Source organism: Stegodyphus dumicola, chromosome 8 (genome assembly GCF_044657685.1).
Source record: "Stegodyphus dumicola isolate Sdum_Otavi_A_Nest chromosome 8, ASM4465768v1".
Classification (NCBI taxonomy): domain Eukaryota; kingdom Metazoa; phylum Arthropoda; class Arachnida; order Araneae; family Eresidae; genus Stegodyphus; species Stegodyphus dumicola.
This window is the reverse complement of record NC_140775.1, coordinates 2,900,146-2,928,098: the sequence shown is the minus strand read 5'-3', so window position 1 is coordinate 2,928,098 and position 27,953 is coordinate 2,900,146. Positions and strand designations below refer to the sequence as shown.

Here is a 27,953-nt window from a genome sequence, read left to right as displayed (position 1 = left end):
TTTTCATATGTTAATTTAAATGTTTATTAAATTCTGAATGCATTATTTTTGAATTTAGTAGACTGTAGTTAAGTTCTTTTCGTAAAGTAACTGCTATTATTATTGTGCGAAAACCGTCATTTTAATTTCCATTTTTTAATCCTGTATTCGAAGGGAAAGAAGTCTGTTTAAATCAGCATTATTTTTCTTGGAGTTTGTAAAAAGAAATGCTTGAATCTGTATTTTCCTAGTAAGGAAAAATAATTTTTTTTATAAAAATTAGTTTAATTTTTCCTACGGCTGCTAATCATGTTTTGGTCTCCATAGCTTATATTTACTCTATTTTAGTTTTCATTTTTAAATACAGCAAAGATGAAATCGGTTATCAGAAAACTGGAAATTAATCGTATCATTTAGGTTATAATAATCGTATCGATCACATTTTTACATAGCAATTGTAAAAATGGCACACTCGATAACCTGAGGTAAAACTTTACATGAGATAAGACGTTTGTATACACTATAAATAGAACTATTGTTTTCGTTTTGCGATTTTGCGTTGAATCACTATAAATGCAAGTTTCACTTTTCAAACTGTTGCCTTCAAATGTTAGAGTCCTGCATTATATTTGAAGAAATTAAATAATGAGAAATATGCGTAAATGTAGGTATATTTCTCGCATTGTGATAAAACAACGGTACACAGAGCATAGAATTTTGAATGACGTAATCCTCCTACCGAATATGGGCATGTGGAAGATCATATTTGAAATTTGGAATTATTTGTTTTATTATCACTTTCATATTTTGTAAAACTTTAACGAATTTTTGAGTAACAAACTCAACGATTTAAAAGCGAGCAATCAATGGCAGCACTCTACTGGGGAAAAAACTTTTTGTCTCCAGCGCGCGGAACTGTGTATCGAAATTCTAAAGATATGCTCATTTTAAAATTATTTTGCGACATTGCTATTGAACTGAATTTTATGGTTTAAGTGCAAAGAACTTGATATTTAATAAATAAAGGTAACAGACAAATTTTCAAATAAACACCCTTTTGGACGTAATATAAAATCTGAAACCTTTCAGATTTAAAAAATTTTTTTACCGTTTGAGAAGTAAACAGCCTAGAGAAAATTGCGCTAAAATGCACTACTTCACAAAGTAAATGTTCTGTAAATTGGTCTAGAATGATAAGAACAGCAAATTTTCACTGATTTCCTTTGGTCGTCATAATGAATATTCAGTCTTGAAAGGTTTCGTTTAATTAGGTCTCGCAGGTATCGAAAATTTTAGGGGGGAAGAATCAGAGCGTGCTCTACCTCCTGAAGGCCACGTTGCTAATTTCGATTTCTCCTGAGAGTTGTATTCTGCTGCGTCGCGTTATTCTCGCCTTTAGGTCAGAGCCAGTTTACGCGTTACTTTCAACCGTATAGCCGTTATATTGTGTAGCCAACTTGCGCGTTGCTTTCAATTGTGTAGACCAACTTACTTTACTTAGGTAAGTCAGTTTCAATACCTTTGATGTAAGCCGTAACTGCTGGCTGTGTTTTGTAAGCACGAGTGGTGCCTTCCATTAACTTTTATTTGAATCAAATAATAGGGCCCCTTACATCCGTTTTCCTTTCTCTGCGGTACTTACATAGTGTTAATTCACTTTTAGACTTCAAACGTTTCGTACATTTTATTTTCCCAAAGAAAACGAAACGTTATAATCTTAAATACATTTAACACCACATTCTGTCGTTAAGCAAGACAATGGGCTTTAGTGAAAATGTCGTTAGTTATAACTCGCGTGCCAATTACAGAAGAATGAATGAAAGAAAGAAACACTCGACGCACATAAAATGAAGTAAGCTCTAAAATGCTGACGTTGATTTGATTTTAAATAACTATACAGTTCCAGTGGTCGGATTTGAAAAGTGATTAGGAAGCAATAAATTCATTGTTTTGTATGAGAAAACAGTTGTCCTGGCTTGGCGTTTATTCAGTTATTGGCTGGAGGATAGGTTTCTGGAGAACATACGGTAATATGAATTTCTCCATTTCCTCCTTACTGTGACTTATAAGAGAGTTATAAGTTCTAGTTATAAGTTCACGCTACAAGAAATCAAAGTCCACGGTTTCATGTTCAATAATACATTTCGGGACTATGTTGCTCTTAGACTTCGTTGGTCAATTCGAAAGGGATATCTTCTAATTTTAACTATGTGTGTATCCTTTTTACTTCTTTGTACGAAGTAAAGGAAGTACTGTAATCACGAAAAATTTCGAGTATCATATTTCAACAAAAATGTCCATTTTGGCAGTTCTCGAATCAATTTGTATGATGTTTTTGCATGACCTCTGCACGTAAGGATAGAATAAAGAACTGTTTTTACCAAAAAGGTTTGTAAAATGGATTTAAAACGGATTCAGAAGAGATTTTCTTTTTTCGTGACGTCAAGACGTACGTACGTATGTATATATCTCGCATAATCAAAAACGAGCATCCTCAGAACATTGAAATTTTGTATACGGACCGCTATAACGTGTAGTTGTTCCTCTTCCTTTTTAGTTGCAATCGGCTGCACCAAATATACATACATATATGTATATACTTATTCTATTACCCTGCTTGGGGAATTAAGATTTTATTTTTCTGTGTTGGTAAGCGGTGCATTTTTTGCTTTAAACGTCATTGAGTTATGCTGTTCTTATGATCCAGTTACGGTTTCTGTGCTTTTAGTTAATTTGCATGCAATAGTTATAGAATTATCAACCATTTAGAAATGGTGCTAACCCTAACGAGGCCGCCATTCGTTTACATTTTTAAACTGTTAATCGAGTAATGAATTAAGTCAGTTGTGCACTAACTTCAGTTACCTTTTTCAGAGTTGGGACCAAAAGTAAACCTTCAGTTTTGTGTACCAAAAAATCTTCCTTCCTGCCCGATGGATGAATTCCTTCGTTTTGCGTACGAACTTTAATTTTAATTGTAAAATGTTTTTAATGTTTTTTTAACTGTATTTGATGTTTTATGTTTTCACATCGTGCAATTTTTAATGAAGATGCTTTGAGTTTTCAAGAACTTTTGCCTTGTCTCGAAGTGAGAGTTGAATTAATGAATGAGACATAGATCTCTAATGCAATTCGAGGAAATAAGTTTAAGTGAAATGAAGCAAAAATGTGTATAATTTAATAGGCCGTACAAGGAAGTAATAAGCTGTCCACATAATTTTAATTTTATTTAAAAGTGCGATTTGGCAATCTAGGAAGAGAAGGTAAGGCAACGGGCTTCAGCACATCATCAGTATACCGACATGTCGACAATGTATCCGTATTGCATATATTAATTTAGGGCAGAATCGCGAAGCATATAGAACATCTTGCAAGATATTGATTACTCGAATTAGCTCCTACGATGCAGAAGCCCTTGCAGCATTTAGAATAAAGTTTCAGACTTTGGAAATAATCTTTGCAAAAGACGGTTCGATACCCGTTCTTCTCAGCCAAACGATAAAATTCTAGTATTTGACCTGAAATTAGGGCATCCGAATTTATTTATATGTTCCACAGACTGACAGCAATTTAAGGATTACTAGACCATTGCTAAATAAAGTTCAATATGTCAGTGTCGTGCACTGGAGCGATCTTGGTGTTTCTGTCGTATTCGAATTTTCTGTTTTTAATTGTTGTTTCATATTCGATCCACGGCTGTCGCATCACATTGCATTCCTAAATTAGAAAGAACAGTGGATTGTGCATAGATTTAAGATTAATGACAAATCATAGATGGGAACATTTTGCATACACGAATCATTTAAATATACATGAAAATTCCCGTATGCTTCGGCAAACTTTGGAATTTTTTTCGTAAGGTAGTCTATTTTTAGGTATCATCAAGAAGTAACTCTGTAAAGCTATCTTTCCTGCTGAATTATATAGTATGCAGTAAAAACATGTGAACGTATCAAATGCACTTAAAAGTTGTGTTTAAAACATCATATAAACCTTTGATTACAGAATGAAATTGTCACTCTTATATGACAATTACATCTTATCTACAATACGAAAACATATATGGGCCACTTTAATTTTTGTTTGGTGCAGAAGTCCACTACTGTGGCTGATAGCAGGTTAAAAAAAAAACGATATTATTCCAGTTTAGCAAGGATATTCTCCAACACAATTTGATCGAACTTAATGCCAATCATATTGTCATAACTGCTACAGACAACCGATGACGGACGCAGTCCTCTCTGACGTAAGACTATTTATAAAGGCTATCTAAATGAACTTGGGTTAATTAGGTAGACGGAGAAGAAATTACATACGAAATTTAAAGCATTTATATTGTAGAGTCATTAGGATATTTTGAAGAAGGAGACGTGAAAAATGAGCTATGCCATCGCAGTGACTCGAACCCGGACCTCTCGAATACGCGTTGTGTGTGCTACCGTAACACCACGAAGGCATGCAGAAAAAGAGGGCGAAAATACCTTATATACTCCCGCTTTTAAAAGGAAATTGGAGATTAGGTGACCCAATCGCCAGATCCTGGTGGTGAAGAATCGTTATCCATCACCTTTTAGTTAGGGCGCCACTTTAGAGAAATTTCGTTTTTTGAAGCAGGAAGAGGTGAAAAATGAGCAGTAGCCACGCCGGGAGTCGAACCTGGACCTCTCGAATACGCGCCGTGTGTGCTACCGTAACACCACGAAGGCATGCAGAAAAGAGGGAAAAAATACCTTATAATACTAAGCAATGATGCTTTAATGGAACCAAAGCGTGTGTATTATAATTTCTAATTTTGATAAAATTCCAACATTATTTTCTGATTTAAAATATTGACTCGTAGACGAAAAATACCTTATTTTATCAAAAATCTTAAAAGCTAGAAAGTTGCGTGGTAGTGTAATATATTTTTCAGTTATGTATTATTTTTATTGAAATGATAAAAAAGTAGTTTTGAGTTTTCCGTGTTCACATTTCTACCGCAAATTGTGCTTCAGATAGTAACAATTATCAGACTTCTAGAGCCACTACGAATCGCTGAAAATCAAATAAATTGATAAATTATTTCTTGTTATCTGTGGTTAATATTATACGTCATTTTCTTTCAAAATTTTCGTAAATTTGAAAAATAACATTGCATGAAATAGGTTAGAAACGCAAAAGTTATAGAATAACGGATAATGTTAAGACAAACAAATTACTCTATTCATTGTGTTTAAATTTTAGACTGGGTAAGCAGTTTCATTTATGCTCAACTAAAGAGTCTGAAAACGGATTTTCATTTAGAAAGTACAAAATTAAAATTGAAAAAATTCTAACGTGAAAATATTAAGGCAAAGTAAATATCCAGTTAATTAAATACGATGAGAAACGAAAAATCAATTATAACCTAGGTAAATATTTTTCGATAAAAACAAAGGATGAGGTCCTCCAAAAATTTTAAAGAATTTAACTGTATTACTTTAACATCGCAGAGCATATTTTGTGTACTTTCGCTTTCTTTGCAACAAAACCAATTTAAAAATGTTAATAATCCTCTAATTTGCATATACGAAGAATGAAATAACTTCAGCATACTCGACTCTGTCCACATTGTAAAATACAGAGCCCGAGTTTAAATTTGTTTTCGATGCATAATGTATAACTCGTTTTTCATCATGTCTTCCTCCTTCAACGATTAGCATAGAAATAGTAAAACAAAAATTTTGAACATCACAAACTCCTTTTGTATTTATGTTGGCTTTTATCTGAAATAATGAAATAAAAAATTTAACGTAAGAGCAATTTATAAAAATTAGTCGATGTATTATCATGCTAAATGACTTCATTAATAAATTAATTGCCTCACGCAGCGTCTCATCTTATAAGGGCTTCACAAATTAATTTTTCACGAGCTTATTTTGTAGGACAATCATAATCAAAGAATGTTTGAACTTCCTAAATTTGCAGCGTTTCATAAAAGAGAAATTGAGATAACGTTCTATTATTGAAAGCAATCGGCAGATTTCCTTTGAAATAAAGTATCCTTTGTTAACAAAATATCTCCTAATGAAGTATATTGTTTGGCGAGACTAAATGTTTGCTGTTATGCATAATTTAATGTAAGGTACGTAAATCTAGTGCATTCTTTCATTCACTGATGGAAAAAGTTTTGATTCGGGAATAATAATTGCATTTGGAAATCTGGAAAACTAATTATTTTTAAATGCAAAAGGCTTCAAGGCTCGAAATTTTATTAATTCGTGTTTTCATGCAGTTTTAAATTAAGACACATGGAAGTTTTGTTAAAGTTACGTAAAGAATTACCGCGTATCCTCGTGTGCGTTCTTCTGGTGTAAATGGTTAGTACGTCCAGCTAGCAAGTGAACGATTCTAGGCTCATTGTTCTCTGTAGCAGTAATTATTTATTTTTATAATTGTGTTGTAACTGTCTTTTTACAAGTCTGTATAGTTAAAGGTGCTTCAGAAACAGCAGTTCCTTTTCCAGAGAGTCGAAACTCTGAAACCTTTATAAACTTCACTCACAGAGAGGAAAAAGAACATTTTATTTATTCACTCTTGTGAGTTTCAAGTTTTTTCAAACTTTACTTCAAGCAAAAATGTGCAGCACAAAACTACTCGAAAAACTACCCGACATCCTTTGACAAGAATGAGTCCATTTGCCTCTCTAAAATTATAACTTTGGTAGAAACCATATTTCTCCTCGAATCTTTACCCCCTAACATTTCAGCTCCAGATTCTGCAAATTTAAAAAGTACTCGCATAAATTTAGCCTTCCACATTTCATTTATAAAACAAGTCCTCTTTCTAACATTTCGTTTAGAAATGTTTTCGTTTCTAACATTTCGTTTAGAAAACAACTCCTCTAAATTTTAAAAAATAGATTCAATCAAGTCGTGATTGTTTTTGTCTTACTAACAAAGGCAAACCCTACTATACATGCGAAGGCCATTCCATACCTTTTCCGTCTGACTATTGAACTTTATGGTAGCATAGTACAAGAACCGAATTATCACAGGAAAGCAAACACGAACTGACATTCAATCTCGACGATTTCTCCGAATTTGCTGCGCATTCACCTCGTCTATTAATTTATGAACGATTTAATAGAAGCCTAATGAGTAGCAGAGACAATAACAACAACAGGCGAGACTCAAATTACAGAGATGTACAAATTCAGATTTCCTATTAAGATTCTACAATGTTAACATTGATATGCATTCTCATCGGAAATGCAGATTTCTTTTAAAGACATAATATTGGAATAATTACCTATATTTTATTCAAGACTATTTATCATTTGTTATGGTTTTACTCTAAACCGCTTTCTTCGAAAATTAAATTATTCGCATAATTTTCCTCTCTCGGTTTTCGAACGATCATATTAGCAAGAAAAAGGGTAAAATTCCGCAAGGACATAGGATAATACAAGTATGATAATAAATTACTAAAATTACATTAATGGATAATAATTCAATAAATCTAGAAATGTTTCCCAGCGAACAGTCACGCAAACAGACAACTCATTTGCTTTATGAAAATTCTGCGTAGATCGTCAGACATTTGAGAGGGTAGGCTTTTTCTTATTTATTCTCATTTTTATTTCTAATCACTAGTGGATCTTAAATAATCTAAACAATGATTCCTGAAATTTAAAGGAATCAAAACATGAAAAACTTCACCAAACGTGGTTTTATGATGTATGTGGCTAAAATGTTCGGCAAGCAACTTAAAAATCCGTTCTTCGAATCCCTACGAAGGTATATTTAATTTTTCCTATTTGTTGACTTCTAAAAATACAAAAAGGTATCTAGAAGCTGTTAGAATCATTCCAGAACACAGTCGGTTGAAAACATTACAATGTTACGATACAAACATTATAGTGTTAAGAATTTTGAATATGTGTAAATAATTTTAGCGAAATTATATATAAATTGCAATATCTCTCGTACAATGTAACATGAAAGTCCTCCGGATGCGAATGATTGCCGAAAAAATTAGGTTACAATGGCGAGTGCATTTAGCATTGAGCTAAATGGCTCGCGCCAAGCCGGCAATGGATTTGCCGACTGATTTTTCCTTCAAAATTTCGTGAAAATCGCCAAAGATCGCCAAACTCAGCGATAATTTAACTGCATTTTGGCCCGATTCTTGTATAACGGTAACTGGTCCGATTTCTCTGTACTTTCCGATAACTGTAACCGCAGCCAGTCCGATGTAACTGTAATTGTATATGCCTTCCAGCAGTTCTGAGAAATAGATGGTGCTGGAAATTTCTCGGTGGACAAGAAAAAATTATGTACACTGAAAGATGGAAGCGGGCTAACAGAAGGTAAAAGGTTTGGTTTATTTGATTACGACAAAGCAGACTGTTGTTACCTGCCTAAGGGGAGGAATGCCTTGGTAGAAGATTTTTTAAGAACAAATGACTCGTATACGTGTTACTCAGGGTGAAATCCGTAAAAAGGCCCATGCCCTTTGGCCTGGAATCGAACCCAGGTAGAAACTACCAGTGTTTAATGACTTAACCGTTTGACTGCTGGTGAGTGAAAAGATGGAAGAGGCCGTCAAATCAGTTTAAGAGGAGATGAAAGAGGACCAAGGAAAGATGGAGAAGGGGAAAGAAAAGGCAGAATTGACCGTCAAGTTGTAGAGATATTAGGTATTTTGGAAGCAGGAGATGTGAAAAATGAGCAACTCCTTCGCCGGGAATCAAACCATGGACCTCTGGAATACGCACCCAGCGTGCTGACCACTCCACTAAGAAGGCGGGAGAAAAAAATCTTTTATAGTCAGTTCAAGAACTGACTGAAACAGGTCAAGAGGAAATGAAAAGAGAAATTAGTGCAATAATAGAGAACAAATTCGAAGCTATGGAAGGGATTGGCGTGCAAAAGTGGTACCAATCGTGTGATGCCTGTGCGAGTCGGAAAGAACTGAAGAAGCTCATCCGAAGAAAACTGCGACTTTACAATATAGGCGTGACTTTTGAACTCATTGCTCTTGACCTGCTGGGGACTCTACCATTAACTGGTTTTCATCTGCCACAGCAGAGAAAACCAGGGCATACATAATTTAAATAGTACATGAAGACCATGTTTCCATGCGTAAATAAATTTTTTAGTTCATGCATTGATTTAATCAAAGTGCAGCGCCAAGCTGTCGATGGTTTTGACGACGAATTTTTGGTCTTCAAATTTGTCGAGAATGGGCCACAAGTCGCGAAACTGACGACCACTTACCGACACATCCGATATCTACGCAATGGTGTTGCGTGCATAAGGATTCGTAATAGGTTGAATGAACACAGCTCCGATGATAGGTTAATAAGATTTATTTTATCAGATGAAAAATTTCAGAGATCTGGGATTTTCCACAAAGATAGTCTTACAATTCTTCACAGTATAATTTAATTCTCAATAATTTTAAATATTGAGTACAATCAGTAATTACATTTAAAACTACTATGAACGTTAAACACAGCGCAATGTAAAGCGCAGGTAAAGAAAAAGCTACCCGGAGCTATCTCAGTACTCCCTACTCACGCCGAGCTGACAGCAACAACTGAGACCAGATGCTCTCTCCGGCCTTATATAGTTTTCACCCAGTCGCCGACATATTTTTAGTACTTTCTACTTCTCGAAATTAACGGAAGGCTATATGAGGGTCGAATTACGGTTACACCTAATACAGTGACCAAATACATTTATGCAATTACAATACCTGTTATGGTGATACAGGGAACCGAACCAAGATGTCGCTAACTTTGCAACTTTTGGCGACTTATCGCTGAATTAGGCGACAAAAATTAGTCGCCAAAACCTTTGCCAGCCTGGCGATATCTTGCAAGTTACCGAGATAACCAGTTACTCAATACTAAACGGACTTGTCCCTGTACTCTTACGTTTCCGGCATAGCTTAAGATTTTCATATATATTACGCACACACACACACACAAAAAAAAGTAACAATTTCACAAATAACTGCGCTCAAATCCTATCGAAGTGCAAAATTCGTAACGATTGTAACAGATGCGTAATCTATATAACTGCAACTCTATCAGGCTTCTGTAATTGTAACTGTATATACCTTCCAGCAAATTCAAGAAACGAAAGACAGTGGAAATTTCTTGATGGACGGAGGAAAATTATATCAGACCGAAGAAAGCATCATTTCTTTCTTTGCTGAGTTCAAAGTTCATCTCAGACGTATTAAGAGGTATCTGTGCGAATTTCCGCATTTGAGGCTTTTTTATATTGTCTGTTTTTAATGTTCTTACCAGTTTGAAGTGGTAACTACTGATTGTGCTCTGTCATACCGAGAAGAGCTGTACGTGTACTTTTGTGAAAAGTTCCCGAAGTGCAAAATGCTTCTTTCGGAAAAATAAATTTTATCAAGTTATTATCGGTTTTGTGAGCATCCTGTCCCTTACGAATCGGCACGCACGTAACGATAGTTTAATTGAATTCGTGCTGGTGTTGAAAGTCTATTTTTGTATTTGTTAAGAGCATTTCAAAAGCCCTTACACGGTTCAGAAAAGCTCAAAAATTTAAAACGTAACGATAAACATTATCAGAAAAGTAGGCCTTTAAAATAATTAAAGAAATTTTACTTAACATGAGTGTACTTGCTTCAGCTTAATCAAATATGCTCATAACGAATAACTTATGGGTACTCAGAACCATGTAATTAGAGACTTCGGGCCTGGGGACAATTGATAATAGGATTTTACCAGACTTTTCGCGCGAGTACTTTACTTTCTGGTAACTCCTCGTTTCGCCCAGAGGCCTTTAATCTAAACCGTCCTGTATAGGGATACCATCGGATAGCAGAGTTAATATAATCTGATTAGTCATCGAAGCATTCTCATGTATCACTTTCTATTTAATTAGGAATAAACTTCATTTCTGATTAGATGAATAACTTCTTGGCTTGAAAGCTGAAAATATAAATATAGTTTCGAAATTTGATTTTTCAATATTGTAAATTAAATTTTCACTTTGAAAAAAATCGATATCCTATTTTTGCTCATTTGAAACCTCGGGTACTGCTACAGTTGCCGCATTGGTATTTACGGTCTTGTACGTAAGCGTTAATATTATTTTCAAGGTGCTTGTAGCACTGCAATTACATGTCTCATGAGAAGCAATTGAGCTTCGTGCTTTAGAAGGTATTTCTTCCCCCTATCTGCATGCTTTCGTAGTGTAACTGTAGCGCATTCCGCGCGTATTCGAGAGGTCCAGGTTCGAATCCCGGAGAGGGCATTGAACATTGTTCATGCCTCCTTCTTTAAAAAAAGAAAAGAAAAGAAGGAAAAAAAGAAACCTAGTGACTCTACAGCCTTTATTATTAAACCTATCCTTAAAGAAATCCACTGAGTTTATCGCGTCTCGCTGACTGGAATGTTAAATACAATTCAAATTCCTTCAGTAAGCACTTGAGAAAAAGCATTTAAAAATCACGTTTGTTTGCGTGCTTTAAATAATACTACTCTTTGGCTCCTTTAAGTGTCGGTTTAATTTGGGATATCAAATGCAGGCCTATTTTTGATAAGGACTGGGATTTGATTATGACTGAAATATACTTAATCGAGTTTTACAATGAGGAGACTGAGGCATCCTTCCCACTGCGATGGATTGTATACACCTTTTCGCAAAATTGTTGAGCTTTATATATGTCACTGTTTCTCATAAATAATTACAGGAAATTTCAAAATTGTTGAAGTGTATTTAAAAGTTTTTTTAAGGTTTAAAGCAGTTCCATATGCTTACCTTACACAAGAGGCCACTAGAAATGGTTTTGTGAAAAAAATAGCAAAGAACGGGCGAGTGTGTTTTCTTCTCAAAGACTTTCTTTGGATTAAAATCTATAAAGTTACGAAACTTTTGATTTCCAAAATTGTATCACTTGATACCGACGGTGTAATTGCAGTCCTTCGTTATTCCGCAAATGAGTATAGTAGAGAGTGAACTTTCAAATACTTATAGACAATTTAGCGAAAAATAAGTGAGGAAAGATTATTGGTGGCTTTAACATTAGCTCTGAAACATTTCATAAGCAATTCCTAGTCTTCTAAAATATTAGGTTCCTTCCCTTTTAGCTCTCGTATTTACGGAACAACATAAAAGTGAATAAGTAAATAGTATGCTAAATTCATTTTTAAGTTTCAGTCTCTCAAATAACAACTCCCACAAAATTTTAGTTCATCTATAAATATAACCATCTCTTAAACTTAGACTTAGGAAAGTTTATCTTTTGAGTTCTGCTTAGCTATTTATCTTTGCTTTGACTATTTGTTTTCCCTTTTCCTCTTTAATTTGCTGTGAAATATCGAATTTCATTTGGTTATTATGTATTACATTCACTGAACATGTTGCTTAAACCAGTTTGCTGAGAAATTTTATGCTTTTATCAGTTTATTATTAAAAGCAAATTTAGAGTTTTTGAGTTCTATTTTATGTAGCAACGACCCTGGGGATCGTTGAAATTTTAAACTGAATCAATAATAATCAGGGTGTAGATAGCCGATTATACACCTACAAAACTGATCAACATTATGAAGGTCTCATCGATGGCAAAATAAATTATTAATAAATTTGATGATTAACTGTTTATCGATATGAAGAAGTATCGTATAGTAAAGGAGAAATCGTAGGAAATAAATATGAGGTGCAAATGCACTAAAATTATTTAATACATCTTAAAAGTCAAGAATATTTTTTTTCTGTGAAATACATATATTTTGTATGCAATAAATGCAATATTAAAAAGTAAAACGAAGAAATACAACCAAAAATTACTAAGAATAGAAAAATAAAGTGGAAAACGAGAAACAAGTTGAATATTTTTGAATGAGATGTTTTAAAAATTAAATTGAGCAGTTTTATACCAAATATTAAAAAAAAACGTGCTTCAGTACATCCAGCGAAGCCATCGCATTAAACTCATCAAATCGAACTTTTGTGCAGTTAGGAACTGGATTTTATTTCTGGAAGCTTGTTTATATTTGTAAAATTAAAAGAATAATAACAATACAAAAATAATTAAAATCTAATAAACCATTTTTCACACCTTTATTTCATATTATTAATCTAATTGTTACCCCTAAGTTATTTACGTGCAGTTATTCGTATTATGATCATATTGCATGCTGCTTATTATAGAAAACATGTAAGGGCGTCGATGAAGAAAATCATTCCTTGAAAAAGGATCGACGCAAGCAAAAGACTGGGAACCCCTGGTGTCCCCAATGTACAGAATACCTAAAATTTCCTCGCAAAATATGAAATATCCGAATTATTTTGTATATAATATCCGGCATTACCTAGAATGAAAAATGCTATTTAGGCAAAGTATTACAAGAGCTATGAAAGGGCTTTTATTGAAAACACATGATGTATAACTAAATAGCACTATCATATTCTTTATTGGGATAAATCAATTTACATTGATATTTAACTAACATCATATCTAAGGGATTCAACCGCCAATAACCCAGTGGTTCCTTTTTGGTAGCCATCTTGGTCTTTTACTCAAGGGCTTTGCCAAGTAGCTTTGGTTGGGAAAACACTAGTTTTGTTTTACTTTAGACACTTTATATTCCCGACAAAGACTTCCCGACAAAGATACCTCCCGAAAAAGACTGAAATGCAAATGGCAAATCGTCTGTTTGAAGCAAGCGTCGAAAATCATGAGCCTTGCCATGTAAAATTAGAACACAACATTTTAGCATGAGTATTTCATACTTGGCCGGTTTGTTCGTTTAACATTGCACAGAGTGCTTTGGTGTGAGAAATATTGCCAGTTTCGTTATTTTGCTGTACAATTTTTGGCATTCTGTCTATTGCCTAGACATTCTGTAAAAAGCCTTCTTCCGTTACGTTGCCGGTAACATGTATGCATTTGAAATTTTTGAAATTGATTTGCATACATCTTCTACTAAATATTGAAACACAGACTTCATATGTGTTCTTAACATATTACGTTTTCTGTATTTTAAGGCTTGTTTGTTGAAAAATAAATATATTCAAAATATTACGTATAATAAAATAATTTATTCAAAAAGTGTTAATCAGTAACTCACGTAATAATTCGGATATTCGAAAGTTTTGCTGAAGTTGCTGGAAGGCGATGTTTCGTGTTAAAAGTTTCTGATTTAAATGAAAATACTCATCACAAGAATTATCACCTGCATTTGGAAATGCTTACTCGTTTAGCAAAATATATTATCAGTTTCACATCTGAAGTGAACACGGCAAGATGCTATAAATTAACGACTACGTCTGTTAAAAATTTAATAATTTATCTTTCTAAAGGTGGTAAAGTGTATTCTAAGTGTCAGGAAAATTCTTGATGTAAAGCGCTTAACTATCTCCGATATCATGAAACGATGGAAATTGTGTGGAACTGTTTGAAAATGAACTGAAGTCTGGACCACGCTCCAAGTTAACACCAAGGAAACTCAAATTTACTCTACGAAGAAGCAAACAACACCCAAACATTATTACTTCAAAATGTTGGGTAGGCTGGAAGAACAGCTTTCAAGAAAAGTGTACCCTGGAGCTATTAAAAGAATTATTTATAACACATGTACACTACGGGCGATCAGCAAGATGGAAATACTTGGTCGACAAGAAAATAAGGAAAATACAGATGGTCTTCGAAGAATCCTTATCACATTGAAGCAATATTATGTTTCCAGAAAAGTCAAAATTTAATATATTTGGGTCAGTCAGACGAACTAATGTGTGGCAAAATACGAATGAAGAATATAATTCGAAAAACCTGTTGCCTAATATTATGCACGGCGGTAGAGGTACAAAGATTTGGGATGTTCCGCTACCTTTCGAATAAGAAATGTATAGGTTATTGAAAATAATAGGGATTAGTATATATATGTAAATATTTCTAATGAAAGCCTTAAACTATTTGCAAGAAAACTTAGAATGGCTTAAGATAACAATCTTAAACATTTAGTCCTAAATATTCACTTGTGATTATTGCCCAACTGTTCTGAAATCACCGAAATTTCTGAGTATTCTACGGACATGGTAAAAGTTTACAATCGGTTCCCATCTTCTTGATCCTGGTACTTGCTACACCACAAAAACTTAGCAAAGGAGGACTCAAATGGTATTAGTATGGTTAGTATGTTAGTATGGTGTACGGAGCTATTTTAAATGTCAGAGAATGATTCACTGATAAGTGCCCAAAACTTCGATTACCAAAGCAATGTGCACTTTGAAACATTTGGAGATAATTGTTTTTCCAGACAAGATTTTCCGAAATGTATCTCCAACAATATTTCTTTCGTGCGATCCTGGACAATGAAGAAACCACAGTATTTTTATTACCAGATTTAATTCTTTGTAGAAATAATGGCACAGTGATAACCAGCCAGCTAACGGAAACCGATGGCCAATCAACCACAGTTAAAATTCCAATTGTTAAAATATGGTCAAAATTCAAAACATCACATACTACATATAACGTAGACCTCCATGACTAAAGTAAACAAATACAGTCAGATTAAACTTAAGAAATACACCTCTGCATGTAACAAAAAAGAAAAAAAAAAAAAAAATGCTTGCCATAACATTAGGGAAACAAAGTGGATTCTGGGTTACCAGAAAACCGGTACCAATGCCGATATTTGGCGTCATTCAAAGTGATGGAGTATGTAGAACTAAGAAACATGGACGCAACTTCGAAAGATCCACTTAAAAGCAATAATTACGTACGAACTGAACAAATGAAACTTTAAGCGAAACATTAGTTGAATCCATGCCAGAACACTTAAAACGTGTAGTTGTAACTAAAGGATATAAAACTAAGCATTGAAAGCCGTGTTATTTTTATATATTTATTAAATATAAACTATTTATTCAAAGTGTCCGAACTGAAGTTCGTTTTCTGAACTTTTTGAATAAATTTGTTTTGCCAAAAATGTTTTAAATAACCTTTCTAAAAGCAAGCAGGTTTTAAAATAGGTGATCAACAGTCTATATGAAAGAAATACATATTCGTTTTGCTAATATTTAGTAACTGATTCTTGCAAAGAAAACTGAAAAACGTAATGTGTCCGAAAACAAATGTAACTTTTGTGTGTTGTCCAAAAATGGAAGATTTGGGTGGAGAAAAATAGTGACTATAGAAGTTCTGAATTTATCACTGGTTCAAATGTATACTAAATAAAACAGATGCATGTACAAGCACGAAGGATACCATCCCCATACCGTTGTTCTTCAGGTCTTCATATACGGTCTTCACATGCTACCTATCTAGAGGTTTCGTGCTTCAAGCTTCGAGAAGAGTTTATGATTTTGATATTTTTATATTCAATTATTTTGTAGGGGAATAATGGACTGAGACACTTGTTTTCTATCTTTGCTTATAATGTAGATTTTAGAATTTGTATACCGCTTCGCAGATGCTTCTTTTTTTGCAGATGCTTAATTTTCCTCATAACGTTTGTTATTTTTGTCCTAAGGAGGAAAATTCTTATAAGTGCAAAAAACAACTTTTATTTGATGTAGATGATTTCAAGGAAAGCATTCTGCAGACTTATTTGCTCCTGAAGAAGAGGAACCTGAGTCTGAATCATCCCTCAAAATCTGTACTGTTGATCATTGTGAGCAATGTATTTTCCAAGTTTTTGTATATTCGATAAAATACCCGGATTTCGATAAAAAATACCCGGATAGTAACATTATTTACGATTACATTAAGCGACGACTACTGTAGCTGTCATTTAAATTTAAAATGTGTGGCTATTAAAGTAATGAAGTCCCAAAAATTTACTTGAGTCTAGCTCCAAGTTAAAATGGGAATCACTGAGATCCTATTCACTCGACACGTAAGAATAAGAGATGATAGAAGACGAAGAAATATTACATACATTTTGTTCTTGCTCAACTGTTTCGGAGCAAACAAGATGTCTATAAGATTAATTATTTAACTGATAAGTTGTTAAACCAAATAAGGTTTTTAGAAAAGCGTGATTGGAATATTTAATATTTTCACCAAAATATCAGCTATTGGTTAGCAATAATGTTTCTCTTTCAGATCTCCATGGAGTAACATGACAGTTGCGAATTGCTTTTCATCCCACTGAAAAACGTACTCCTTATGGAGTCCAATCTTTATTTGCCGCATTGATTTATATATATATTCTAACATATTTACCGCAATCAGGCGGCTCATTTCCCTCGCTTTACTTTATAAGGCGTAAGTGATCACCGAGGTACAAATGAATTATCCATTTATACTAGTTCAGGAAACAAACCCTACGCTTAAATTATCAGATTGAAATTAAACTCGAGGAAATATTTCCCATTGCATATATTGACTGTACACAAACATAACTTCACCATCAGCTAGGCGCACGCGTCAGCCCTCCAAGTAGGAATCATGGCAGGCAGTGGGATGTGAGAATATTAGAGCGAACTTCTGGTAATTAAACTGATATATAACTGCTGACTCTACGAACTCTTAAGTTCACGCACCCTTCGGACAAAATTATCTCCGAGGATTTTGTACTGCATATTACAAATGTCAAACGTAATTGCATGCAAAACGGCAAAAGATTTCTTTAAATAATTGTTGGCAAGTGAATTATACAAAGTTATCACAACTGGAGAAAGAAGATATTTAGCGTCGCTGATTGCTGTCAAAGAGAAGGCATGGATGTTTTTAAATGTATAGTATCGGTGTGGAACCGACGGAATATGGCGGAACTCTAAATATGCGCCGAACCGAAAGTCCTCTCGTGTGGTTTGGTGGAAGGGGAGAGGGGTAGGAGACCCTCGGACCCATCTTCGGGGTGTTCTCCATCAAAATTGGGGGCAGAACTGAGCAAACTCGCACTGTCACCTGAATGGTGCTCAAGGCTGTTGCAAACCGCAGGCGTATTCTAGCGCTCCTTGCCACGAGGACTTCCGTGGGCTTGCACTGACTACGTTAGACAAGTCAGCATAAGCAACAACAACAGAAAGAGCTTTAAAAAAAGGCTAAGTCGAGCGACCACCCCTGGTGCCAAAAGAACGGATGTTTCTCGACGTATATTTAAAAAATTTTGGTTTTCAGGGGAGGGGGTCAACTAATTTTCTTCTAGAGAACCAAATACATTAAGGCCGGTCCTGAGGTAATATATTTCGTACCAGAGTATATTTCGGAGCTTGAAACTATACTTTTTTGGGAAGGGATCCTAATAAGTAAAACCGACATTATCGTGCCGAAAACAAAATAGCGGAAAAATTTATTAACATTCAACAAGAAAGCGGTTTGTAATGATAATAGGAGACGAAACATCTAATGTTATTTATAGGTGGAAAACTGAAAATGAATGTCAGTCGAAGGAGAAGATATGGTTAAAACGTTTGAAGAATAATCTGCTATTATTTGCTTATATTGCCTAATTTTTATTGCTGATTCCGTCTTTTTCCGATTTATTTTGACGTACGTTCTCAAAATATCTACTGCCATGTTTCCTTCACAAAAGGAAATACAATGAAATAATTTCGATAATCCGTAGACATATATTCTATGGAGTGCTGTGTGACGAGATTAAACATCTGTTACTTGAAAAAAATTACGTCTCTGGTATTATATTTGAAAGAGTATCATTATGGTTCAATGCTATGAAGGAAACTCTGTTAAAGAAAGCAAAGTTGGTGATGGTCGTATGATTAACGCTTTTAAACTGTCTGAAAGCGAAATGGGCTGAATCGATTGTGAAAGCAAAATATCTGATGCTGTACCTTATTTAGAATCGTTTCCTCGAATTTCATTAGAGATATATTTCTGATTCAATCAGATTCGCGGCAAGGTAAAAGTACATAAAAACTCAAAGCATCTTCAATAGAAATTATAAAATACAGAAAAATATAAAACGCCAGATACAGGTAAAAACATTTTAGAAATAATAATAGAGTTTCTACGCTAAAACAAGCAATTCGGTCTGCGAGTAGGAAAACAAAATTTTCGGTGTACAAAGTTGAAAGTTTACTTTTGGTACCACTCTGCAAAAAGACATATAAGGTGCAGAAATAGACTAAATTCACTATTATACTAAGTTTTAAATGTAAACAAATAGCAGTTCTTTAAACTTAACTCGCCGCTTAAAGTTTTAAATTTAAAGTTTAAAAATTTTAAATTAACTGCCACGGTTTTAAATTAACGCTATTTGAAGTTTTAAATTATTGATAACTCTACAACAGCTGCATGCAGATTAACTAAAGGCATAAGAACCTTAACCGGAACATAAAAACTACACAATTCAACCACTTTTAAAGCAAAAAATGCGCAATTTACCAACATATAAGAATAAAATACTGATCAAACTGAGCCGCAACAAAGTGTGTGTATATATATGCTTTCGGTGCAGCCGATTGCAACCAAAAAGAGAGGTGTGCAACTACATGTTATAGTAGTCCTATGTACAAAATTTCAACTTTCTACTGCTCCTTGTTCTTGAGTTATGCGAGATATATACAAAAAAGAGTCCTTTATTCTATCCGTAAATACAGATATCAAGTAAAGAAATCTTTTAAATGGAATCGAGAGCCGTGAAAATGGATATTTTCGTTGAAACATTATACCCAAAATGTTTCGCGATTATAACACTTCGTCTGCTTCGTAAAAGGAAGTAAAAACAGTCTAATGGTGGAAAAATCCCATTGAAATCAAAAGAAAAACAGATTGACGATTAAAAATATTATTACTTGCTCTAAGGCTGACGAAACATTGAGTGCGTAATGTGGAACGTATAGAGCCTGATCATAACAACGCAGTGTTAAAACAATGAATCTTTCATAGTTTCTCAACGAATTTGTGACAAGAAGGTGGATATTTATGTTTTGGAAAGTCTTCTTCTGACAACAGCACTGTAAAGTCCAAAACTTAAATTGATGGTGAATAATAAATTTTGTACATCGGTAATTTTTCTCATAGTATGCTGTCAGTCATTAAATGTATTTGTATACTTTTCATTTAGGAATTTGTATTCTTACAATAAGATCAATTATGTTCACAAAATTCTTTTTATTACATTATATTGAGTCCGAAATACGACACATTTCGTAATTCGGCATTATCAAAGACTTCACTTTACCGAATTATGGCATCTTTACGAATTATCGAATGCGTGCTATTAATTCCTAATATTTCAGGGCTTAAATTATTGGACTATGAGAGAGCACACGACGGCTATCTGTCTAAGGGGAGGGATGCCCTTTTTGGAAGACTTTCTAAAGTAATTACGAAATATTTCATAATAATTTTAGAATCGGTTACTTTAGAACATCTTACACCATGACAACTAACCGTAACTGCCGAGCAACAAAGCAACATTTCCCTAATATTTGGAGACTGTGTTACTTTTGTAAATTTTTTCGTTTGCTGGTGACATCATTTTCTCGCATCTGTTTCCGTGTCTGCATAATTTTGTGAACCGGATGTTTTTCCCAGGGAGAAAACTGGCCTACAAAGTAAAGAAAACACCACTTTATTCAAAACCATAAAAATAATAAACCGAATTCACCCGAGAGCTCTTTCTGTTGCCTTGTCTGTTTGTCTATTCTGCCCACGTTCCCTAAACTTATGTTCTCCTTCCCTGATCTCGTTTCAGACAGCGGTTACGGGTACCAGTCGGACCTACACGACGACAATTTCGTGAGAAGAAAACAGAGAAGGAACAGAACCACATTCACCGTTCAACAGGTAAGGAGTGAACATTCTATTTCCTTCCCCGTAAGAAAAGAAAAATACCAGAATTTACGCTTTTTTCTCAGTCATTGTCTCGACCTGCACCTGAGCTGAATTTGACTTTCGTACGTGATCGAGAATCTTCAGAAATTGTGTTTTTTCTATTCCAAATGCCGCTAGGTTGGTGTTCCCATCAAATAAGTTAAATGCGCATTTGCCACGAAGGAGAAAGGCTTACCCCACAGACAACGTAGGCAGGTAAGGATGTAGATGAAGTTGGAGGCCTTTCGTTAGTCTGAGTTGTAGAGAAGTGATATTTGGTGTACCTTTGTGAAAAATACCTGAGCGACTAAGAAAAGAGCAAAAGGTGAAAATGAATGGAATTTATGCCTTGCAAAGTTTACAGGACAGAGCTTTGTAATAAATTTCAAGAGTTTCATGTTTTTTTTTCATTTCATCCGAAATATTCTGTTGAAGCATTCTGAGAAAAATTTTATTCTTTATACATTTATTTTTAAAGTACACAGCGGTCTCTTTTACATTAACGCATATGTCTTTATTCAGGCTATTTTCTCCAAATATTCACTCTTTTGAAAAACAAAATTCCTAAAACTCCTTATCACAGATCATTACTGTTAAGATAAGATAAAATGTAACATATATTTTATAGGAATGTGTGAAACGATTGCCTAATTTAGCTAATGCATAACTCAAAGTATAATTTCACTTAATATGGAACTTTATCATTAAATTCGTCACTCAGCTATGCCCAAATTAGGCGAATTATTGTCCTAAAATAATCACCAATTGCTCACGCAGACAGATTAAAATTAAATCACAACACTTTATTTAGCCATTCTTGTGGGTTACCGATAAAGTTAAAAAATCGTACATTACAAAACATGGTCGATAACCTGTAGACGACACGATAACGAAATTAAGGCTACCCATGCTTTTGTTTTTACTTCTTACTTTCCCTTTTTTTCTTTTTTAGGATTACAATTTTAGAAGTATTAACTTTACTTAAACAATACATCTTATTGCTTCCTACTAGCTAGACATTTTTCATGTCGCACAAACAGGAAATCGTATTATCTTTGATCAATAAAAGCGACCATAATTTTCCCTGAGATAGCAAATGACCATTAACGATGATAATTATGAGTTGCAGTTAACTTAGCTCAATATTAAACTCACATGTTTTCAATTTGCATAACGTTATGGTTTGAGCGAATATGCGTGACGAATACATGGCATCCCAAAGCGTAGCTATTAGATACCCATATCGTGTGGATGTTATCTTATGTGAAATGATAAGTGATAATGAAAAAATTTGACAAAGATACAAATCATATGTACTTGTTCTTATTTATTATTCTGAGTCACTTTTCTCCGCCGCTTAAATAAATTCTCTGCCATATATTCTAAGACCATAATTTTCTTTGCACTCTTAGCAGATGTGAAAGATGTAATATTGCATTAAATTCTTATATATTCGGACCCTCACCGGTGTATGTCGACAATCACAGATATGCTTCGGTGTAGGTCGTCGAAAAGAGAAGAGTATGTGTACGCGCTGTCATTGTAAAAGGAAGTGTTCCACAAATAAATGCAGTTGTAAAAGCAAGGGCCTCTTGTGCAATTCAAAGTGTCATAACAGTTTAAGTTGTTGCAATAAATAAGATTTGAATCGCATAATTTTGTAAGTTTTTAACTTTTATTATTTTCCTTTCTCATTTTGAATGTACTGCATGTTTTAAGTTCTTATGTTCTTATTTTAAGTCTCAAGGGCGTTTTTTCCTGGCTGAATTACGGAGAACAAAATATAATATTCTTATATGTTCAACATTCACCATTAGTACATGGTGAATGTCGACATTTACCGGTATAAGACAGAAATAAGAGTATTTGGAAAATATTTAGGACATACACCAAGCGACTATGTGAATGATAACATTCATTGGTGGAAGTCGACATTCTCCAGATTTCGGTGTTTCACCGTAACATATGTACTTGCACAGAAGAGGAAAGTAAAAACAAGCTAATGCTTTAAAGCACATTTGATATTCCAGTTACAGAGTAAAGCAATTACACCAAGTATAAACAAGAATACAATATTAAAGCAGTAAAAGTTAACGCAGAAAAAACCTACTGTAATAATTACAACAATATATACTTCAAAAAACAAAAAAGTATATATATGTATGCGAACTTCAGATAATGTGCTATTAATATTTGATAAAAGATTTCAGGAGTGTTTTTATTTCTGATAATGAAACATAGTTTATTCATTGAACATAATTATCAGAGTTTAAAATTAGCGCGAATTTCTCGAGGCATTACATAAAAGGAAGCTCTTTCAATTAGAGCAAAGTTCGGATAACGGTAGAGAATGTAAAGATTTTCTGCAAATGAAGAATATTTAAGAATCTAGGGATGAAATACTTTCATTACACATATTATAAACATGGTAAAATAATTCCACTGCTTTACAGAATAAATATTTTTAAAGAAACAAACAAGATAGAATTTTGTAGCATTTCTAAAGATGACGCTGATAAATTTCTACAAAGAATGTTGCAGCAAATAAATATTTCCCCGTCCAACTGCCTTACAATATCTTCGGGTTTTAAGATGTCATCAATAAGTGAAACTCGTAAATTAAAATAAATTGAACTGATTTCAATACCTGATGCAGCTAACACATGGTGGACCTAAGACTTAAGCTAAACCTTTCTAGAATCAGAAGCTATATCATCCGCGAAGAACACGCCTATAATAAATAAAATGAAAAGGATATTAAGTGCAAAATCTCTCTTTTATCTCACAGTTAGAGAGAATTTGGACCACTGGAGAACAAATTTGATGTATATATGTTTCTTCAAAGATAACTGAAAAGTCTGAAATATTTTTTGAAAATGAAGAATTTAATTCAGTAGTTTTTGATTTCTGTTATTGTAATTCGATAAAAATATGTTATATTAATATATAACATTTTTTTTAACTTTCGAGAATGTAACAATTAAAATATATTAATAGAAATTATTTATATGTTATTAAACCTTTTCTATATTTTCGTTGAAAGTTTAAATTTATTTATTTACGTTCACATATTTTGTAAGGTTTTATTTTAATTGCACACTTATTTTATTATTTCGGCTCTTCTATAGATTCTACTTACATAAACTTACAGAAGAAGAGAAAAGAGTTTGAAGTATAAATTACCACCGAGGTTTCAAGCTATATCACAGAACGTTTGATTGGCTGTTACACTGCTTTAGTTACTTATCTTTAAGCTAATAACCTAATTCTTAACTAATAATAATTAATAATATAATAATAATAATGCTTTAGGTTTTTATTTTAATTGTTCAGTTGTTAGAGTCTTTTAATATTACTCTCATGAGTTTCTGATCGTCAAATATTTTAAGTTATGTTGGCCTTGAGATAATATTCGTTGATCTCCGATATTTACAAGTATCCTATCTGGTCAGACAGGATACTTGTAAACTCTCCAGAACATTATCAAAAGGTCAGCAACATTAGCCAATACCTGTCTGAATAAGGTCGGTGATATCTGTCAGCAGTATTTAGGATTTTGTAACTCAGACGAGTGACCACTATAAATACTCTTAACACGTTTTTATGATTATTATAAATTATCAGAGTACAACATTAAAATTAATGTTTATGTGAATAAAAAATTCCTGAAAACTTCGAAAACCATCGAAAAGAGTTTTACTTTAGTAATTTAGGTGATAATATATTTACTCATTAAATACAAAAGAAGCATTACTAGATTTGTCATTATGACTCAGTTAAAAATTATTAATTAAAAAACACAGGAAAACTATGTAAATATTTAAAATTTTTTAAACTAAAGAAAACTTTTGATTTTAAAAATTTTATTTGTTCTGATTTTCCGCAAACTTCAGAAAATGAGCATCACTTTTTTTCCCTAAAATTCTGAACAGCGTTCTTACAAATTAAAGTACATAATATAATCTATTTTTATAAATTCAACTGAACACCTATTTCGTTCATTTCGCCATTTAGTTGACGAATTCTAATTCTGAAACTTTGCACTAAAATCTCTTTCATAGTATTCTGATGTTACACAAATTAATATCACACACAAAATTACTTTTAAATTTTCAGGCATTTATAATCATCATTTTTGAAAATAATGGGTCATTTGATATTTGATGTTTCGGATTTTGTAGTATATCCAGAACTTTGAACAAAGTTTTGGAGTTAATGTTACTTCATCAAAAAGATTATCCACATTCAAAATCTAGCTCTTAATTTAGCTTTGAATCTTCAACAGCTTGAAAAAATTTGTCGAGTGTTGGAAATTATTTATTTAACAGACAGACTTAGAACTAACAATTTGCGAAATGTAGAATATTTATTAAAGCGTTATTCTAAAGCAGTAATTTCTGAAGAAAAAATATAATTGAAAATTCATTGGTAATCTTTAATCTGCTTTATCGAATTTTTTTTCAAATGTAGATGAAAGTGAAAGTCAAAAAAATTCTCATTGTATCGTGATCCTTTCATTAGTATCTTTTCTACGTCACTGAGTGTAAGCTGCAGCCAACTCGGTTACTGGCCAAATATTTCCCTGTGCTAACTGTTTGAAATGTGACTCTAAATGTCCTCATTTAACCGCAAGAAATTTTTAATTCGAAATAAAGAACATTTGCCATTTCAAAAAGGACAGTAGGCAGCACTAGCAGCAACTGTCATGGGGAAAAAAACCTTACCATAATGTAAACAGCCATCAAAAGTAATAATTATATGTAACATTTTTAAAAAGATACCTCTGAGATCCTGTCGATTGTACTTCTGGATAAGCAGTCACTCCAGACATTATCAGTATTATCATATGGGAAAGTTTTGGAATCCCATATATTTATTCCTACTTTATCCTGTGCCTATCGCTGTCACCAGCTACTATAATAGATATAGAAATTTAATGAATTACGAATACACAAGGAGATCTGTGTTTTTTTAAAAACTCACGCTCGCCCACATGTGGATGACATTTCTATTGATTTGAGGAAGTATTTAATCAGCCCATTTAATTTTTTTACAAGTGTCGATTTGATCGGTGTAGGGGGGCTAGCGATGGTGGCCGCTGTATCATAAGGCCTGGGTTCGAATTACGGAGAATGCACAGGTGTTTGTAAGCGTAGAGTGTTTTTGAGGCAGGGAGACATTTAAAATACCGGCCGTCCTGAAGTCTTCGCAAGGGTTCAGTGGTTAGTGAACAGGCGGAGAGAGCTCCCCAGTTCTGTCACCTAGGGTGTCGTCCATCAAAACTGGCACGGAACTTTTTTTTTTCACGGCTATAATTCAACCGCCCTCGTGCGGAACACCCTGCCTAACGTTCTCCGTTATACGATAGTTATATATAAATGGGTATTTGCTATACCCCCGATTGCATCAAGTTGCAGATATCGGGTCATTTAAAACAACGACAAAAACAACTGTCCTGAAAGTTTGGACAAAATGCTGCATTCACACGGGACAGCTATCTTTTAAGTGGGCGACACTGCAAAAGAAATTAAAGAGCTGGGGAAATGAAACTTGCTCTCTTGCTTTATAATAATCTCCTGCGTTTTCTGTTAACGTGTTCTATTTATGTTTGATAACCGAAATGATTTCTGAACTTGTCTTATATTTCTGCTCAAAATTATATCTGTTTCTATACAAATATCTCAAAATTATATCTGTTTCCGTGAAACATTTCCAGTTTTTTAGAATTGAAATGGTTTGCGTTAATTGGTATTTTTAAAAACGAGGTTTTTTTTTATTTTACTCTGGGTGCCTTATTCTTATAACAAATTCTTAGCATTATAGTGATGTGATGGAATTAATTTTTTTTGTTTCAGTTGGAAGAATTAGAAAAGGCTTTTGCCCAAACTCACTACCCTGACGTTTTCACGAGAGAAGATCTAGCTATGAAAATCAACCTCACCGAAGCCCGAGTTCAGGTACGTTACACAGTTTATTTGCCTGATTTCAAACGATCATTTTGCTGGTATTTAAACAAAGAAGTTTTAAGCATTCATAAAGTCACTGCGAATAAAACCCATTGTGCGAAACCAAATAAAGCGGACTCCGGAAAAGATTAACTGCATATTTCTGAATATAAGCTTACTCGTATATAAGCTATGAAGTAAAACTTTGTTACGAAATCTCAGCCAAACTTTAAAACTCGTTCCTAAGCAGATTTTTAAATCACCATGTAAGTCCAGCTATGTACCAGATCCGTCAAAAAATATACACTCATTTGAAGAAAAGATAATTGAAGAAAAACATCTGAAATACTCGTAGTTCAGATTTTAATGATCATCCAAAAGGATTTGTTAAGTTTTTTTACATTTTTGCTGAGCTCTCAGTCTACCACTCTGTTGTTGCACTCATTGCTGCTGGCTTCATTCCTAAGCACCATTTTCTTTCCACTTACGACATATACGATTCCACAGTAAAATTACCAAAATTTTAAATGCAACATAGCAGTATACTTTTACAATTCCCGTTGCACCGTTAAGTACTGGCATTCGTCTTTCTATTTCTTACAGTCCTTTCTCAGTTTATCTTATCAGTGGTAAGTTTTCCTAGTAAGATGTCTTACAAAACATTGTTTTGTGTCTGTTTATTATTATTTTATTAATATTTTATTATTATTCTATTAAATTATACAAATTTTTTGCTGCACTTCATTTAAACTTATTTCCTTGAATTTAATTAGAGATACATTTGTCATTCAATCACTTCAGTTCTCATTTCGCGGCGAGGTAAAAATGAGTAAAAACTGAAAACATTTGCATTGAAAATTGTAAAATACGGAAAAACCTAAAACACCAAATGCAGTTAAAAACAAATTAAAATTTGAGTTTCTACGCAAAACCAAATAATCCGGCCGACGGACAGGAAGTCCAAAATTTCGATGCACAAAATTGAACTCAAAAGACACTGAATTTGATACACAAACTGGCTTAAGGATTCCGTTTTAAATTATTTTGTAAATCATTCTATTTTCTGTTTTAAGTCAAAGAATTATTAAAATAAACATTTTGATATTTATCAATGCTTCAAATACTGAATGAGTATTTCTATGTTTTAACGTTTCTTATAAACTCTGTGCATAAAAATGCCAGAGGAGCAAAAATATTAACCAATAGTTTTAAAATATTTTGCAGTTCTAAATCATAATAGTTTTTATACGTAAAAATATCTGGATTTTCATCAATTTACATTACAAA

General features: G+C 33.5%; 1 protein-coding gene across 1 annotated transcript in view; it reads left to right on the top strand.

The window, feature by feature from the left end:
- The window catches only part of Drgx (Dorsal root ganglia homeobox), a 178,763-nt gene that overhangs the window by 89,640 nt on the left and 61,170 nt on the right, over nt 1–27,953 (top strand). Inside the window, exons 3-4 of the mRNA XM_035350942.2 lie at nt 20,603–20,694; nt 26,577–26,678. Coding sequence (XP_035206833.1) covers nt 20,603–20,694; nt 26,577–26,678 — 194 coding nt within the window. The remainder of the gene's footprint in view (nt 1–20,602; nt 20,695–26,576; nt 26,679–27,953) is intronic.